Source organism: Schistocerca americana, chromosome 4 (assembly GCF_021461395.2).
Source record: "Schistocerca americana isolate TAMUIC-IGC-003095 chromosome 4, iqSchAmer2.1, whole genome shotgun sequence".
Lineage (NCBI taxonomy): Eukaryota > Metazoa > Arthropoda > Insecta > Orthoptera > Acrididae > Schistocerca > Schistocerca americana.
The window spans coordinates 510948888-510965908 of NC_060122.1; the positions used below are offsets into that span (position 1 = coordinate 510948888).

The following is a 17021-nucleotide window of genomic DNA, read 5'->3' on the forward strand; positions in this document are numbered from 1 at the left end:
TTTTTATCATGCAGTCTCAAATACATGGCAGCTAATGGCATGTTGACTCCTTCTGCTATATCTGCAGAAAAACAGATACTTTTCCATAAAATATATAAAGGTTCATATGTACAATTGGTGCATATTGTAATATCAACTATCAAAAATAATTTTAGAATTTACAATATATAGTCATTAGTTACAGTAACTGTTATTGTCATCATTCTTTATAAATGCTGCACATAATTATATTAAGTAAAATATACTCTATTTAACAAAAGTATATCACTTATGTTAACAATGAAGCAAAAAGCGTATATTGTGACTTTTTAAAATCTATTTACAGACGATTTGCATGCAGTGTGAAATGATGCAGGTAAGTTAGGCTTAAAGTAATGACTAAAATTATTCACACTGCATTCATGACTGATCTTACAAATGCTTTGATAGTTAAATGGATAAAATACAAAGTTTTAGACAGGGGAGACATAGCCTACATATAAAAGTCTTTGAATAAATAAATGAGTTAAATGAGATCTAATTGGTACTTTATCCCATCTCTTTTGTTTTAATCAACAGTATTGTCGGTTTCACATAACAATACAGTGTGCACTTCCACTAGCAAACAATTGAAAATGTCTTTTTCTCATGAGCAAGATACACAGTGAAATATACTGTACTTTGGTCACAATGCAAGGCACAAAAATATAGGTTCATATTGGTAACAGAGCCACAATCAAGATGCAGCATGGAGAAACAGTTAACTTTCTTCACTCAGGCATAGGCTGCTGTTGAGAGACAGCGTGGACAGGATGAATGGGTCGAGCTAGGGACTGCCTCCGTTCCATAAAGGAAGCAAGCCTGGCTGTTGGAATGGAACATATCTTTTGAACCTGCAACAGTTTTTGCACGAAGTTAGTATGTGCAGTGACATTCTTAAGGAGGCATGACTTTCTGCAAAATAAATACTATAAATAAAACTGAGCCTTACATCCTTGAACCATGGAGACGACAAAAATTCAGCTGGCTTGGCCCGCTGAGCTGGAGTTAAGACAAGAAGGCGGCAAATTAGGTCCTTCCCATCATTAGTAATTTCAGCAAAATATTCATCAGGAAAACAGTAATCACACTTCAGTATGTTTGAAGTGGTCTCTTCCATGGAATCGTCCAGAAATGGAGACAGCCCACTGAAAGTAACAGAAACATGTGAATACAAACATAACTGAACACACCTCATCGTATAAACAGTCTTTTCTAATCTGTTTATGTAAGTGTCAGGACAATTGCCACCACTATTTATCCCCCCCCCCCTTCCACACACAACAAACATCTACAAGCAAAACAGAAAAGTCTTGAAAAGATAATTTGCATGTGATTACATGTGGTGATGAGTGGAGATATATGACAAATAACATAGTATTCCCATTCTTACCATCATTTAGAAAATTCACATTAGAAAGCATAAAAGAGGGTGCTGCAGCTTTCAATAGTTGGATACCTTATAAAATTATTTAGCACTCCATTTCCAGTTGCAACAGACACTATACCATCAGAACTGCAATTATTGGCAACTGATTTACAAAACTGAACTCTGCTCAGGTACCATGTGTTACAGTAGCATAAATTCATTATGATAGCATGGTGGCATATATGAACAAGAGTTCTTCATGCCACACAGAAATGTAACTGACATCCAGGGATCAACATTTCAATGTGAACAGTTTCTTTCTGTTGTGATTGAACAATGATGCACCTTCTCCATCTTATGTCAACATGGTGCTGACACAAAATATTTTGTCACTTGTGAGTAAAAAGAAATTTCATGTTCTGAAAATGTGATAATGTGCTAGTATTTTTTTACTTAGGATGAATTTTTCTGTTAAGCACAATCTCTTACAAATGTACTTGCTCAGTTAATGTTAACTCAATGTACTGCCACAAGCAAAATGTTGTCAGCCATTTACCCACATCTAGCCAAGCACATTCATTTGCCTGTGCTTGGGACCTCAAGCTGGAACAGCCTGGTGTAAGACGTACAATATTCTTTGAAATTTGCAGTTGTAATAAAATATATTTTGTGTGTTACCTCAGGAAAACATATAGAAACACTCCAACACTCCACATGTCTGTCTGGCAACAGACTGGTTTCCCCAGAACCATTTCAGGTGCAGCAAATTCCAAATTTGATGGAGGCAGCACTTCAGAACCTCTTGTGCTTACTGAATCACCAAAGTCTATCAGCTTCAAGACTGGTTTGGTAGTAGACAAGTCTACAAGCACATTTTCTGGCTGGAAAGCAGAATAAACAAAAGTTTCTCAGAGGCTCTAACAAAAGTAACACACACATAATATCACACTAAGACCATATAGATATAACCATTTGTCAGCAGCGTGTAATTATAGGGAATGGACAAATTTAGTTTTCTTTTGTGGGTAAATATCTCAATAATTTTCACCCAGCAACCAAAGGAAGGAGGGGACCACCCCTTCAGAAAATGAAGCTGTGAACGAGCAGTCGTATCTGCCATTCCCTCCACCCCATACAAGTTAGGTGCATGGAACTCAAGAGTTATTAATACAACTAAATCAAATAGTGACTGTCATTTGACATTTCAGTTATTTGTCATTATGATGAATAGACGCAGAAAATTTAGCTCATGAATGATAGGAAATAGCCCTACCAATGGAAAGGTCAGAGAGAGGAAGGATCGAGATAAACATGAAAACAAGAATTGACAAGGAAACTACAAATTATTTTACAGATGAAACTCATTTACTGATCTGATGAGAAACAGAAAATTAAGGAATCAAATGTAGAAAAGACCCACTTACTATCAAATCAAACAATGAAGAGACCATCAAAAACTATTTATATTTATCAGTATAAAAAGTGTGTCAGCTGCTTTCCATCCTCTTGACAGATTATAATTATTTGCTAAACTCGAACTTGAATCTCGATGAAGGGTTTCATGATGTGTCAATGCAATAACATCTTCATGTGTTTTTAGTAGACTAAGGCCACAGTGCCCAAATGGTGGTTTCAAAAGGCTTTCTGAAACATCTCACTCATACTGTGATCTTAAGTGACAAAAAACGTGCTGGACTATGAGATATGCTTGCATGTTTGGGGTGGCTGTGCATTGCTCTTGCAAAATAAAGATTGAGAACTGACCTTTAATCCATTAAAAAAAGTTTATTGCCATATACAACAGTGGAGAAAGAATCAGAATTTTAATGTCCCATAACATACATGTCAAATCACTGATTTACTGCGGACTCATCAAGCTTATAACTGTAATAGGTTGTGCATGGAATACAACATATTTGACGATATTCATTTCAATGGCTATGCATGTTGAGTACATGGAGGTGTGCAAAATACGAGGGTGGTTTGAAAAGTTCTTGCAATGGAAGAGAAAAACAGTACTTACATCACTGTAACTTTTTAATTTTTCAATGTAGTCTCCTTGTAGATCAATTCACTTGGTTCAATGATGTTCCAGTGCCTTGATCCCATTTCGAAAATGAGTTTCCTCCAGGTCTGCAAAATAGTTGTCAACTCCGGCTATCAATTCTTCATTTGAAGTGAGTCTTCGTCCACCAGGAAAAATTTTCAGTTTTGGGAAGAGATGGAAGTCTGATGGAGCCATATCAGGTGAATAAGGCAGGTGTGGCAACAATTCATTCCTTAGTTTGTGTGGGCACGCATTGTCTTGATGGAAGATGACTTTCTTCCTTGCTAAACCTGACCTTTTTTTGTGTGTCTTTTGTTGAAATTTGTCCAGGAGGTTAGCATAGTATTCTCCAACTGTTTGCCCAGTGGGGTGTGCAATCTACAAACAGAATCACCTTTGCATCTCAGAACACTTATGCCATGATCTTTCACGCTGAAGGAATTGTCTTTGCTTTATTTGGTGGCAGAGAATCAGGAATCAGCATGTTTCCACTGGTTTGACTGTTGTTTTGTCTCTGGGGTATAGTAGTGCAGCTAAGTTTCATCTGTGGTCACAAACCAGCACAAAAAATCTTGTTCATTTCCCCAGAGCAGGCCAAACATCATTCTGATATGTCCATTCTCGGCCGGCCGCAGTGGCTGAGCGGTTCTAGGCGCTACAGTCTGGAACTACACGACCGCTATGGTCGCAGGTTCGAATCCTGCCTCGGGCATGGATGTGTGTGATGTCCTTAGGTTAGTTAGGTTTAAGCAGTTCTAAGTTCTAGGGGACTGATGACCACAGCAGTTAAGTCCCATAGTGCTCAGAGCCATTTGAACCATTTGTCCATTCTCATGCATTTTTGATCCAGCGTCAAGAGTTGCAGCATCCATCTAGAAGATAATTTTTTCATTTCTAATTCTTCACTTAAAATGTGATATACTCTTTCAGATGACATCTGTCAAGTGTGAGCAATTTCACACACTTTAAATTGGCGATCATTGATGCCCATTTTGTGCTTTTTTGTAATGATTTTTGGAGTAGTGACACATCTTGGCCGACCACTGCACAGATCATCATGTAAGCTCTCCTGACCAAATTTAAATTCATTTGTCCACTCGGCAACAGTTGAATTTGAAGGAGCAGAGTCCCTCAGTGTATTCTGGAAATCGGCATGAAAGTCCTTCACTTTCATACCTTTCTTTATGAAGTACTTAGTCACTGTTCGAATCTTGGTTTTTTCCATCTTCGCAAATCACTATTTGGGAACAACAACAGAGCTACGTCACCACCACAGCTCTCTTCCAAGAGCACTGACGTGGCACGTGTTTACAGGCAACAGTCCAGTGAATATCATGTGAACAACTCATTGCACTAGCGCTCATTCTGAGAACTTTTCAAACTACCCTCATATTATAAACAGGCCTGGATTTATAACAAACATCTAAATACTACTCAACAAGAATTGGTAAACCAGACCTCAGTTATGATTTGAATGCTTAAACAGAATATGAATATTCTTCTCAATTTAATTACTACCCAGCTGCCCATTTCATTACACCTTCACAATCCCAACATCAGAATTTACATTGCTCTAAATGACAAAAAATTGTTCCCATAGCGAAATTTGAGTTTTCAGGCCTTAGAAACAATGAACACCTTTTGCTGTCTCACAAACATGAGTTAGCACTTCAGCTTGCCCCAGTCTTTTCCATGTTGTTTAAACAGATAGACTCAATGGTTTTAAAATATCTACATTATTTATCTGCTTTCAGTTTTGTGGATATAAATAATTCCTAAGAACACAAATTTACTTATATCAAAATTAAAGGATATGTACCTTCAGATCAAGATGAGATATGTTTTGTTGGTGCAGCGTTGCTAGAGCAGACACCAACTGTTGCATGTAGTGGCTGACTGTCTCTTCATCATACACTACTTGTTTGCACAGGTACGAAAACAGCGATGGACCATTTACACTGAAAACAGAACCTTTACTGTAACCAGACATTCCTACAAGTGAAGTTAAATAACTAAGCTAGTTCTACAATAGTTAGTACTCACAGTTCCATCACTATTGAATCAATTCCAGGCTGAGGGGCATTTTCAAATAATGCAAGAGCTCTCACAATATTGGAATGCTGTAGTCTTGCCAGTAATGCGTATTCTGCCTGTGTTACTTCACGTGATTGTCTTTTGCAATAAACTTGCTTCACAGCAACTTCTTGTGAAGTACCACGATCTCTTGCTTTGCGCACTACTGAAAATCGACCGTAACCAATTTCTTCCAGTTCAGAGTAACGTCTTCGGAACTGCTCTTGCTGCCAGTGACCTGTATCAGGTGGTGGTATTATAATAGGAGAGGATGGCATACTAGCAACAGGCGTGCCCATTCCATGGCCAGTGGAGAGCACTCTGAATGTATACGTCTCTCCTGGTGTAAGTCCATCTACGACGTGAGTTAATCCTCTAATGGGACCTCCAACTGGCAACCAGTCATCTCCTAAGCAGTGCCTGTAGCATTCCACTTGGTAGTAACTGCTGCTGTCACCTTCCCACTGGAGCAGCACACTTGTGCCAGTGACAACTTGTACTCTTGGCTGCATAGTAGATGTCAAACCTGTACCTGAGCAACAAACACTCGTGTTCAAAATGTGGGAAGACAATTGTTCAGATTTATTATATACAATGTTAAACATAAAAATCTGGTAAAGTGAAGAACCAAAGTTCCCATAAGACTCAATGAAATAATTATGTATTACTGGAAACTGCAATGGCTGAATGAACTTCACATTTCCTGCCTTATTCTCAGCTAGGCAATAATTATTTTGGTCCATCTGTTGATTAACCGCTCTTCTTTCAGCATATTTTCACAATTGCAATGAAGACAATTCAGTGGTGACCTTTCATTTTTATAATCCACATATTCATATGAATGAAAAGAATAAAGAGGGAGGGAATGATAACTTCCAATTATGGCTAAGTAGGAGGACAAGATGGGAAGTTCTCTTTCTCGGACAGGGCTGCTCACGATATCGGGTTGATCAGCAAAGGTTATTGCTGCAGCTCACAATGTAATAACTCATCCAGCAGTGAAAATCCAAACATTTATTGAATAAGATGAATATTGAGACTTCTACACCTGTCTTGAAGTCCAAATCTAGATGGCTTCTAAAAACCAGGATTTTGCATATAACAAGAAATTCTGACTGACTATTGTACAATGTCAAGAAGACTGTATATTCTGTCATAGCAACAAAATTATTTACATGCACAGTAAAGTGAAGATTAAGATGCAGTAATTTTATTGTGAACTGTAAGAAAATAACATTCACTTTCAGATTAACAATTTGATATTTCATGAACCACGGACCTTGTTGTTGGTGAGGAGGCTTTCTTGTCTCAGCGGTACAGATAGCTGTACTGTATGTGAAATTGCAATCGGAGGGGAGGGGGGTGGGGGGGGGGGGGGGTCATCTGTTGAGAGGCTAGACAAATATAAGAAAGAAGAGGGGAAGCAGCCTTTTCAGTGATGGCAGGATGACTGACTGACTGATCTGACTTGTAACGTCAACCAAAACGGCCTTGCTGTAACTGGTACTGCGAACAGCTGAAAGCATGCAAGTGGGAACTACAGCTGTAATTCCTCCAGGGGGCATGCAGCTCTACTTTGTGGTTAAATGATGGATCCTCTTGGGTAAAATATTCCAGAGGTAAGACAGTCTGCCATTCAGATCTCCAGGCAGGGGCTACTCAGGAGGATATCGTCATCAAGAGAAACAAAACTGGCATTTTACATATCAGAGAGTGGAATGTTAGATCCCGTAATTGGGCAGGTAGGTCAGAAAATTTAAAAATGGAAATGGATAGGTAACTGTCAGACATAATGGGAATTAGTGAAGTTTGGTGGGATGTGGAATAGGACTTCTGGACAGGTGAATACGGGGTTACAAATACACAACCAAATAGGGTTAATGCAGAAGTTGGTTTAATAATGAATAAGAAAATGGGAATGGGGTAAGCTACATGAGCAGGATAGTGAACATGTTATTGTAGCCAAGTTAGACACGAAGCCCACACTCACCACAGTAGTACAGGTTTATGTGCCAACTAGTTCTAATGATGATGAAAAGATTGAAGAGGTGTATGATGAGATAAAAGAAATCATTCAGATAGTTAAGGGAGACAAAAATTTAATAATAATGGGTGACTAGAACTTGATAATAGGAAAAGAAAGAAAAAATAGTAGGTGAATGTGGACTGGGGAAAGGAATGAATGAGGAACCCACCTGAAAAGATTTTGCACAGATTAAATATAATTATTACTAACACGTGGTTTAAGAATCATGAAAGAAGATTGCACATGTGGAAGAGACCTAGAGACACCAGAAGGTTTCAGATTGATTATGTAATGGTAACACAGATTTTGGAAACAGATTTAAAATTGTAAGACATTTCCAGGGGCAGATGTGGACTATGAACACAATTTACTTGTTATGAACTGTAGATTTGACAGGAATAGGGGAAAGGAATACAGAAGAAGATGAATGGGTAGCTTTGAGAAATGAAATAGTGAAGGCAGCAGGGGATCAAATATGTAAAAAGACAAGGCCAAGTAGAAATCCTTGGATTACACAGGAGATACTGAATTTAAGTGATGAAAGAAGAAAATATAAATATACAGTAAATCAGGCAAATGAAAGGGAATACAAATGTCTAAAAAATGTGATGGATAGGCAGTGCAAAATGGCTAAGCAGGAATGGTTAGAGGACAAATGCAAGGATTTAGAAGCATATATTACTAGGGGAAAGACAGATACCACCCACAGGAAAATTAAAGAGACCTTTGGAGAAAAGAGAAGCAGCTGTATGAACATCAAGAGCTCAGATGGAAAACCAGTTCTAAGCAAAGAAGGGAAAGCTGAAAGATGGAAGGACTATATAGGGGAGCTATACAAGGGGAGATGAACTTGCAGGCAATATTATAGAAACAGAAAAGGATGTAGATGAAGATGAGATGGAAGCCATTATACTATGAGAAGGATTTGGGGAGCACTGAAAGACCTAAGTTGAAAGAAGGCCCCAGGAGTAGGCGACAATCTGTCAGAACTACTGATAGCCTTGGGAGAGCCAGGCATGGCAAAATTCTTCCATTTGGTATGCAAGATGCATGAGGCAGGTGTAATACCTTCAGCCTTCAAGAAGAATATAATAATTCCAATTCCAAGGAAAACAGGTGCTGACAGGTGTGAATACTACCAAACCATCAGTTTAATAAATCATGGCTGCAAAATACTAACACAAATTATTAACAGAAGAAAGGAAAAGCTGGTACAAGCCAATCTTGGAGAGATCAGTTTGGATTCTGAAGGAATGTAGGAACATACAAGGCAATACTGACCCTACAACTTCTTTTAAAAGATAGGTTAAGGAAAGGCAAACCTACATTATAGCATTTGTAGGCTCAGCAAAAGGTTTTGACAGTGTTGGCTGGAATACTCTCTTTGAAATTCTGAAGATAAAAGAGGTAAAATACAGGGAGTGAAAGGTTATTTATAACTTGTTCAGAAATCAGATTGCAGCTACAAGAGTTGAGGGGCATGAAAGGGAAGCAATAGTTGAGATGGGTTGTGGCCTATCCCTGATGTTATTCAATCTATGCAGTGAGCAAGCAGTAAAAGAAACAAAAGAAATATTGGAGTAGGAATTAGGATTCAAGGAGCACAAATAAAAACTCTGAGGTTTGCCAATGACATTGTAACTCTCTGAGAGACAGCAAAGGACTTGGAAGAGCAGTTGAATGGAACGGACAGTGTCTTGAAAGGAAGATATAAGATGAGTATTAACAAAAGCAAACTACAGATAATGTAGCGTAGTTTAATTAAATCGGGTGATGCTGAGGGAATTAGATTAGGGAATGAGACACTTAAAGTACTAGATGAGTTTTGTTATTTGGGCAGCAAAATAACTAATGATGGTTGGAGTAGAGAGGATATAAAATGTAGACTGGCAACGACAAGAAAAGTGTTTCTTTAGAAGAGAAATTTGTTAACACCAAATATAGATGTAAGTGTCAGGAAATCATTTCTGAAGGCATTTGTCTGCAATGTAGCCAGGTATGGAAGTGAAACATGCATGATAAAAAGTTTACACAAAAAGAGAATAGAAGTTTTTAAATGTGGTGTTACAGAAGAATGCTGAAAATTAGATGGGTAGGTCATATACCTAATGAGGAGATACTGAATTGTATTGAGGAGAAAAGAAATTTGTGGCAAAATCTGACTAGGAGAAGGGATAGGTTGATAGGACACACCACCAATTTAGTACTGGAGGTAATTTTTTTTGTGTGTGTGTGTGTGTGTGTGTGTGTGTTTTGGGGGGGGCGGGGGTAAAAATTGTGCAGGGAGGCCAGGAGATGAATACAGCAAGCAGATTCAGAAGGACGTAAGCTGCAATAGTTATTTGGTGCTGAAACTTGACTGCATAGGATTGAGTAGCATGGAGACCTGCATCAAACCAGTCTTCGGACTGAAGTCCACAACAACAACAACAACAACAATACTATTGCTACTACTATAACTTAATAAACTGCTGGCTAAAATATTATTCAGACAAATTAAACATGGTGCATTCATCCGTCACTAAACTCACTAAAGCTCGCTGAATTCTCTGAGGTGGTGTGCACACTTACCATGTAGCCAATGTTTTGTCTGCAAGTTTATTTCTTTCTGTCACACATTTTCACTATAAGACAAAAATCTTTGAACAGCACGTCATTCTCCTAGATCATTCTCTCATCCCTACTGTATAAAGAAATTAATTGACCTTAATCTGCTCAAGCTAACTCAGTTAATTGAAACACATTTTTGTGGCTTCTTAAATTTAACAACATGGCACATGTGCTACTAGTTTAAATTTTCCCTCTGTTACTACAGTGCACTGGAGCCAGTAAAACAAGCTAACTGAAAATTCTGCACCACTAAACAATACTTTTTTTCACAAGAAATATAAATAAACAAAAAACCAGAAATACAAATATATTTTTAAGTGAATCAGCAGGTACAGTGCCAAAATTGTATCTTCCATTCATTTAAATTAAATTTATGCACAGATTATGACTCACCTGATATACAGAGAGAAGCAGATGTTGTAACACTTCCAGCCTCATTAGAAGCAGTGCAGGAGTATTCACCAGCATCAGATGGTTGACAGTTCTCAATAACTAACTGTGCAGTTCCGTCTTCCGTAAGACTGATACTAAGTCTTCCTCCTGTTCGAAGAATACTTGAACCACCTGGATCATGAGGGTTAAGTCTTTGAACATTGGAACTCCTCCGCCACACGATATTCACATCACTGAAGTCACCAATGCCAGCTGGAGTACAAAGGCGGCATCGTAGTTCCACACGCATACCACAGTGAATGTTCACACAGTGTAGCTTCTCAATGAATTCTGGTGGTGCTACAGGATATTCAGGTATAAGAGAATCAGGCGATACCCTGCCTGATGAAGATGGAGATGGTCCTAAGCTCCCATCAAAAGAACGCCGCTCTCCTCTTCGGCCTCCAGTGCTAAAACCAGGTTTTCGAAAACGGAATGACCATGGTTTCCGTGAAACAGTCCTCATAAGTATGTGTGCAGGCACCCACCCATCTTCTGGTGCTGAAGATTCTGATCTACGGCGCACCATATAGCTATTACGTTCTGCATTATATGTCACTACTTGCACGTGCTCACCACGATATGTAGTAAGTTCATCGCTGTGTACTGCTGGAAAATCAACTGCTACTCGTACAATGGTTCCAGGTGCTATTATATTTGGTGGTGGGACTTCAACCTGGTAAGTTACAAGTGCATCAGTTTTTGTATTCATTGACTTTAAAATTTTATATTAGCAGATTTTCAATCAGTCTTTGCTGCATATAAATATTAAAATAACAGTAAAAATTTCTAATCAGACACCACAGACCAAAATTATGTTCAATGTCACAAATTTTCAAACAGTTCAAAAATATTTGCTGGAATTAAATTTGACAAGCAACTACGTCACAAGGCAAATTACAGGTTTTTGTGATGGAAATGGTCATTAATGGGAGAAACAGCTGCTTTCAGCTATGTTAAGCCAAATCAGTAATTCACAGTTTTACTTTTATGTTAAGAAAATTGTTATGTTCACATAGTCATAAAAAAACTATACTTATTGGTTGAGCTTCACAAAGATGTCTGTCAGTGTATAAATGCTAATCAGCATATCTTATCTTTCATTATGACATCAAACAATCCACATTGTCACCATCTCCAATACTTGGTTAGACATACCTACTGCTTCTTACTGTTCTTGGAAATTACACTGCTGACTAGTAGCACTTACCTAATGTAACCTGATCAAGTTAATGACATACCACTTTATACATTGCACAGATGGTTTGTTACAAGGAAACATGATTTTTTTTAAATTTTTAGTTGATACTAAACAGTAAGCTTGACTTTGCGATTCACGTTATGCAGGAAAGAACCCATTTATTAAAATACACTCATCAGTGTGTGCTGAGTCCATGTTAGTAATCACACTAACAGAAATTACATGATGTAAAATGACTGGTGATAATGATCCATGATATATCAAGAATCTAATTACTCCTGACTATCCTGACTACACCAATCACGTCTGAAGGGGTGTTCAACATGGAGCTTCCCAAAGTCTCATGTGGACATACTGACACCATTTGTCTTGCCACCAAAGTTGTGTATAGCCAAGAATGAGTGATCTACAGGTGACAAGTAGTTCTAAATAGGCACCTACTATAAATAAAATAACAATAATTGATGGAATCTGGAGCAAGGTGCACCAGTAGTACATTGAAATAAGGCCTCAAATTGCAGCAATGTTTGACACCTTTAAATGTTCTATTGATAGTTTCAGCAGGTGCCTGCAATAAACCATATCAGTGGCTTTCTTGTTTGCTATGCAGCAAATGGCAGCCTTACATAAAACTTTATAATATGCGCTTCCAGGCACCTCCCACAGGCAACTCAGTGATTCTATTAATTTATTTGAACTGATATATATGCAATTTGCCATGAAAATTTATCAATTACTGCAATTCTTTGTATCTGTACTTTGCATCTCCTGCTGTAAATTTCCTAATTGAGCAGCTGATTACTGAATTTTATTCTGAAAATCTACTGTAAATGGGCATAACACAGATCACTTCATAATATTTTAACATTGGTACAAATGTCACTAAAAAAAAATGTGTTAGGAATTTAGTGTAGGTAGTCCAAAAATTCTGAAGGTGTCTTTGCATGATGATGTTCAATTATCTGTTTTTCAAAATATTTGTACTGCTTAATTTTGTAGAGTATGTACTTCATTTAACTCTGAGAACATCTCATATCGTTGCTTTATTAGGTCATAAAACTCAATAGATCACTTGTTAAAAATTATATTTGCTGACATATTTCAGACACAGAAAATTTGCAAAATTAAAAGAAAATTGATATGAAAGTGCAAGCACAATATACATGTCACATTAAGAGTAAACATATTTAAAAATATTTATAATCAATTTTTTACTCTTGATGTCATATACACATTGTACTTGTGCTTTTGTGCAAATTATATTTCATTTGGCAGGTGTTCTGATAATGGGCTATGCCTGAAAAATGTCAGGAAATATAATTTTTAACAAGTGATCTCTTGATTTTAGTGACCTAATAGAGCAGTGATAAAAGACATGCTCAGAGTTTATGTAATGTCACAGGCCTTCTGCAAACCTTTATGTTGAAACTTAAGCTAATGTAGTTCACTGATTAATATCAATATTATGAAGAGGAAAGTTGCTACTCACCATATAGTGGACAAGCTGAGTCACTGATAGGCACAACAAAAAGACTGTCACAAATAAAGCTCTCAGCCAGCAAAGCCTTTGTCAAAAATAGAAGACACACACACACACACACACACACACACACACACACACACACACACAAAAATGGTGTGGCTTCAGTTGCCAGAGACTGCAGTCGTGTATGTGTGTGTGTGTGTGTGTGTGTGTGTGTGTGTGTGTGTTTGTGTGTGCATGTCTGTTGTCTATTTTGACAAAGGCCTTGCTGGCTGAAAGCTTTATTTGTGATAGTCTTTTTATTGTGCCTATCTGCGACTCAGCATGTCCACTGTATGGTGAGTAGCAACTTTCCTTTTCATAATATTGTTTCATTCCATCCTGGATTTTCCATTGTTCAATTCACTAGTTAGTTGGTTCATTTGGGGGAGGGGACCAAATAACAAGGTCATTGGTCCCATCAGATTAGGGAAGGATGGGGAAGGAAGTCATCCGTGCCATTTCAAAGGAACCATCCTGGCATTTGCCTGAAGAGATTTAGTGAAATTACGGAAAACCTAAATCAGGATGGCAGGATGCGTGTTTGAACTGTTGTCCTCCCAAATGTAAGTCCAATGTGCTAACCACTGCACCACCTTGCTAAGTGTAACTCATTGACTTAAACTGATAATTATTAGGTGGTAATTCTGTTTAGTTACTATCTTGTGTATTTCTGATGGAAACAAGCTTCAGTCATAAGTTAATATGATTATAACAACTGCAAACATCAAAGGCTTTGACTACACTGTAATGACTTTGCTAAATCATTTTTGAAGGTAACAGACTGGCACAGGTAAGTACTGGATATTTTAGGATGTCAAATTTGATGGCCCCCACTTTAGATTTAGGTGTACTCTCATGCTGTGGTCTGTTAACATAGTCCTCTATTGGGAGTTAACTCCATGAGTTAGTACATTTCTTTCTCTTGGACGTGTTCAAATTACTGCTCCCCCCCTTTTTTTCTTATGCAGCCAACATGGTTTGCTTATTTGTTTCACTGACACTACAAATGACAAATGCTTTTTTGTATTTGACTTTAGTTTTACAATATTCTTTCATTATTCTATGCAACCTCTCTGCTGACTACAATTTATCTGTTTATTCCTTGCTAAATAACTGTTTGTCATAAACCACTAACTGTGTACCCAAAAGATGGCTGCACAGCTATGTGTGATGCTTGTACAGATTAGAATTCTATTAAATGAAATAACTGGACATGCCAAATCCATTCTACATACATTTTTGTGTGGAATTTTTAAAACAGAGGCAATTGAAAAATTGTTGGGGAATGAGACATTCTCATAGCGGATGAGCTCTATACGCAGTGTGACTAAGTTATATCACCACTTTAGAAATTGGGGAGGGGGGAGGGGGGTATGTGGGGCATAGTGGCAGTTAAATTTTCCTTTATGATTCAGTGAATTTCACACTGTCCATCAATCCTTCTTGTGTAGGTTTCTCATAGATTTTGTCACTCATCTGTTTTGTTTAGCCCTTTGTAGCTTCATATTTTTTCATCCTTCTGTGTAAACACGTTTCATGTGCTGTGAGTTTCTTCTCCTCAGTTTTCCTACTGATCTAGTTTCCTTTCTGCATAATGCATACATCTTCTTTCTTCTTTTGGCTGGTCTTATCCATTGTCTTCAAGGGAAGGGACTGTTAATCTCGTTTTGGCAATGGTAGTGATATAGGGTGCAGGGGTGTCCAGATGGTCATCTTGTGTGTATGTGTGTGTGTGTGTGTGTGTGTGATGTCGTCACCAGCTGTTAGCACACGGTGGGGGTAATGTTCATCAATATGAACACCTTTCATTGTTGATAGCAGCAGAAGAACAATGTCTTTAGTATGTACTGCAGTCTGCGTTTAGTGCTATTTCTGCTACCATCTTAGTGCAGTTTGTGATCACACATTTTTCTTAACTTGTGTCCACACAGTGTTTCTTTGTGTGCAAATTTCAATAACCTTTGCAGAAGTGTCCCCGGAGATAAAACTGCAAGATCACCATAAGAGAAAGAAAATGACCTTAGAAATGAAACGTAAAACCATTGAAAAACTCAAACATGGTGCGAGCATTGCTAATTTAGTAAGCACATACAATCAGTCTACACCAACTATTTGCACTGTCCTCAAGAACAAGGACAAGATTAAGGAGGTAGATGCTTCAAAGGGAGTGACAAGAGATTCTAAACAATGGCTTCATATTCTGGACAATGTCGAAAGGTTGCTCCTTACATGGATAAATGAAAAGCAATTGCAAAGTGACACTATTAATGAGAAGGTGTGAATGGTTTTTTCTGACCTCATTAAGATGGTGCCAAGATCAGCAGCAGCCAAAGAAGTGTTTAATGGAAGCCATGGGTGGCTTGAGAAGTTTAAGAGAAGAACTGTCATCCACAACCTTGTGAGGCAGAGTGAATCAGCCAGTTCTGACACAAAAGCAGCAGCGATCTTCATCAGGGACTTCAAGATGCTCATAGATTCTGTGGGTTATCTGCCGCAACAGGTTTTTAATTGTGACAAGATGGGTCTATCTTGAGACACATGCCAAAGCGTGCCTTTATAACAGCAGAGGAGAATGCATTGCCCAGTTACAAGCCAATGAAAGACAATCTCACTCTGCTATTCTGTGTCAATGCAAGCAGCAATTGTAAAATTAAACCACTGCTTATTCACCCTTCAGAAACTCCACGAGCCTTCAAGAAGTGTAAAGTCCAGAAGAGCAGGTTAAACAACAACAAGGCTTGGGTGACAAGTGATGTTTTTTGCGATTGGATCAACAAAGTGTTTGGTCCTTTGGTGAAAAAATATTTGCTTGAGATGAATCTGCCACTCCATGTCTTGCTTGCTATGGACAATGATAATGCCCAGTCTCCAGGCCTACAAGAGCACCTCCTTGAAGAATTTAAGTCAATCAAGACCCAATTTCTAACTCCCAACACCACTCCATTACTCAAGCGTATGGACCTGCTGCAGATTCTTTCTAACTGTTAAGACGCTCTACACTGAAGTAATCTTCAAGCATTGCTTTGAGTTGACTGAAGCTACTGATCTCACTTTCAAAGAGTTTTGGAAATATCACTTCAACATCATTGCCTACGTCAAGATGATCAAAAAGATGGGGAAGAGGTTACCAAGAGATCTCTCACTTCTGCTTGGAAGAAGCTTAGGCCAGAGTGCAAGTGGATATGTATGATATTGATGAGCTTGTATAATATCACAGCCAAGAAATGACCACAAAAGAGCTTATGGAGTTGCAGTGTGTTTCACAGCAGGAAGCTATGGAGAGTAGTTCTTCAGAGGAGGAGCAGGAGGAGGAGGAGGAGGAGGAGGAGGAGGTGGTGGTGGTGGTGGTGGTGGTGGTGGTGGTAACAGCAAAGCAGCAATCTTCTAGTGCAATAGGACAAAAGCTGAAAGCATGGGAATTGGTTGCATCGTGCATTGAAAATCATGACCCCAATGAAGCAGTGGCTTTGCACACTACATATTTATTTGACGATAATGCAGCGTCACATTTTTGCCAAGTGTTGAAGTGTTGACAGAAATAAATTACTAAGATAGATTCCCAGTAAAAAAGAATTAGTTACGTATGTCGAATAATAAAGTACATAATACTGTATGCATAATTTTCTTTGAATAAATGGCATGAATAAGATAAAATATTTAGTGCTTTTTCTGCATGGGACACAATATTGTATTTTACATAGATTTATATGGGATAAATTG

At 38.1% G+C, this 17021-nt stretch overlaps 1 protein-coding gene across 1 annotated transcript in view; it reads right to left on the reverse strand.

Annotated features, from left to right (window-relative positions):
* Positions 1-717: 717 nt before the first annotated feature.
* LOC124612449 (kalirin) overlaps positions 718-17021 on the reverse strand; it is a 1731149-nt gene continuing 1714845 nt past the window's right edge. The window contains exons 40-45 of the mRNA XM_047140672.1: positions 10537-11251; positions 5478-6039; positions 5254-5392; positions 2066-2268; positions 971-1166; positions 718-872 (exon numbers count right to left, since the gene is read on the reverse strand). Coding sequence (XP_046996628.1) covers positions 750-872; positions 971-1166; positions 2066-2268; positions 5254-5392; positions 5478-6039; positions 10537-11251 — 1938 coding nt within the window. The 3' untranslated portion in view covers positions 718-749. The remainder of the gene's footprint in view (positions 873-970; positions 1167-2065; positions 2269-5253; positions 5393-5477; positions 6040-10536; positions 11252-17021) is intronic.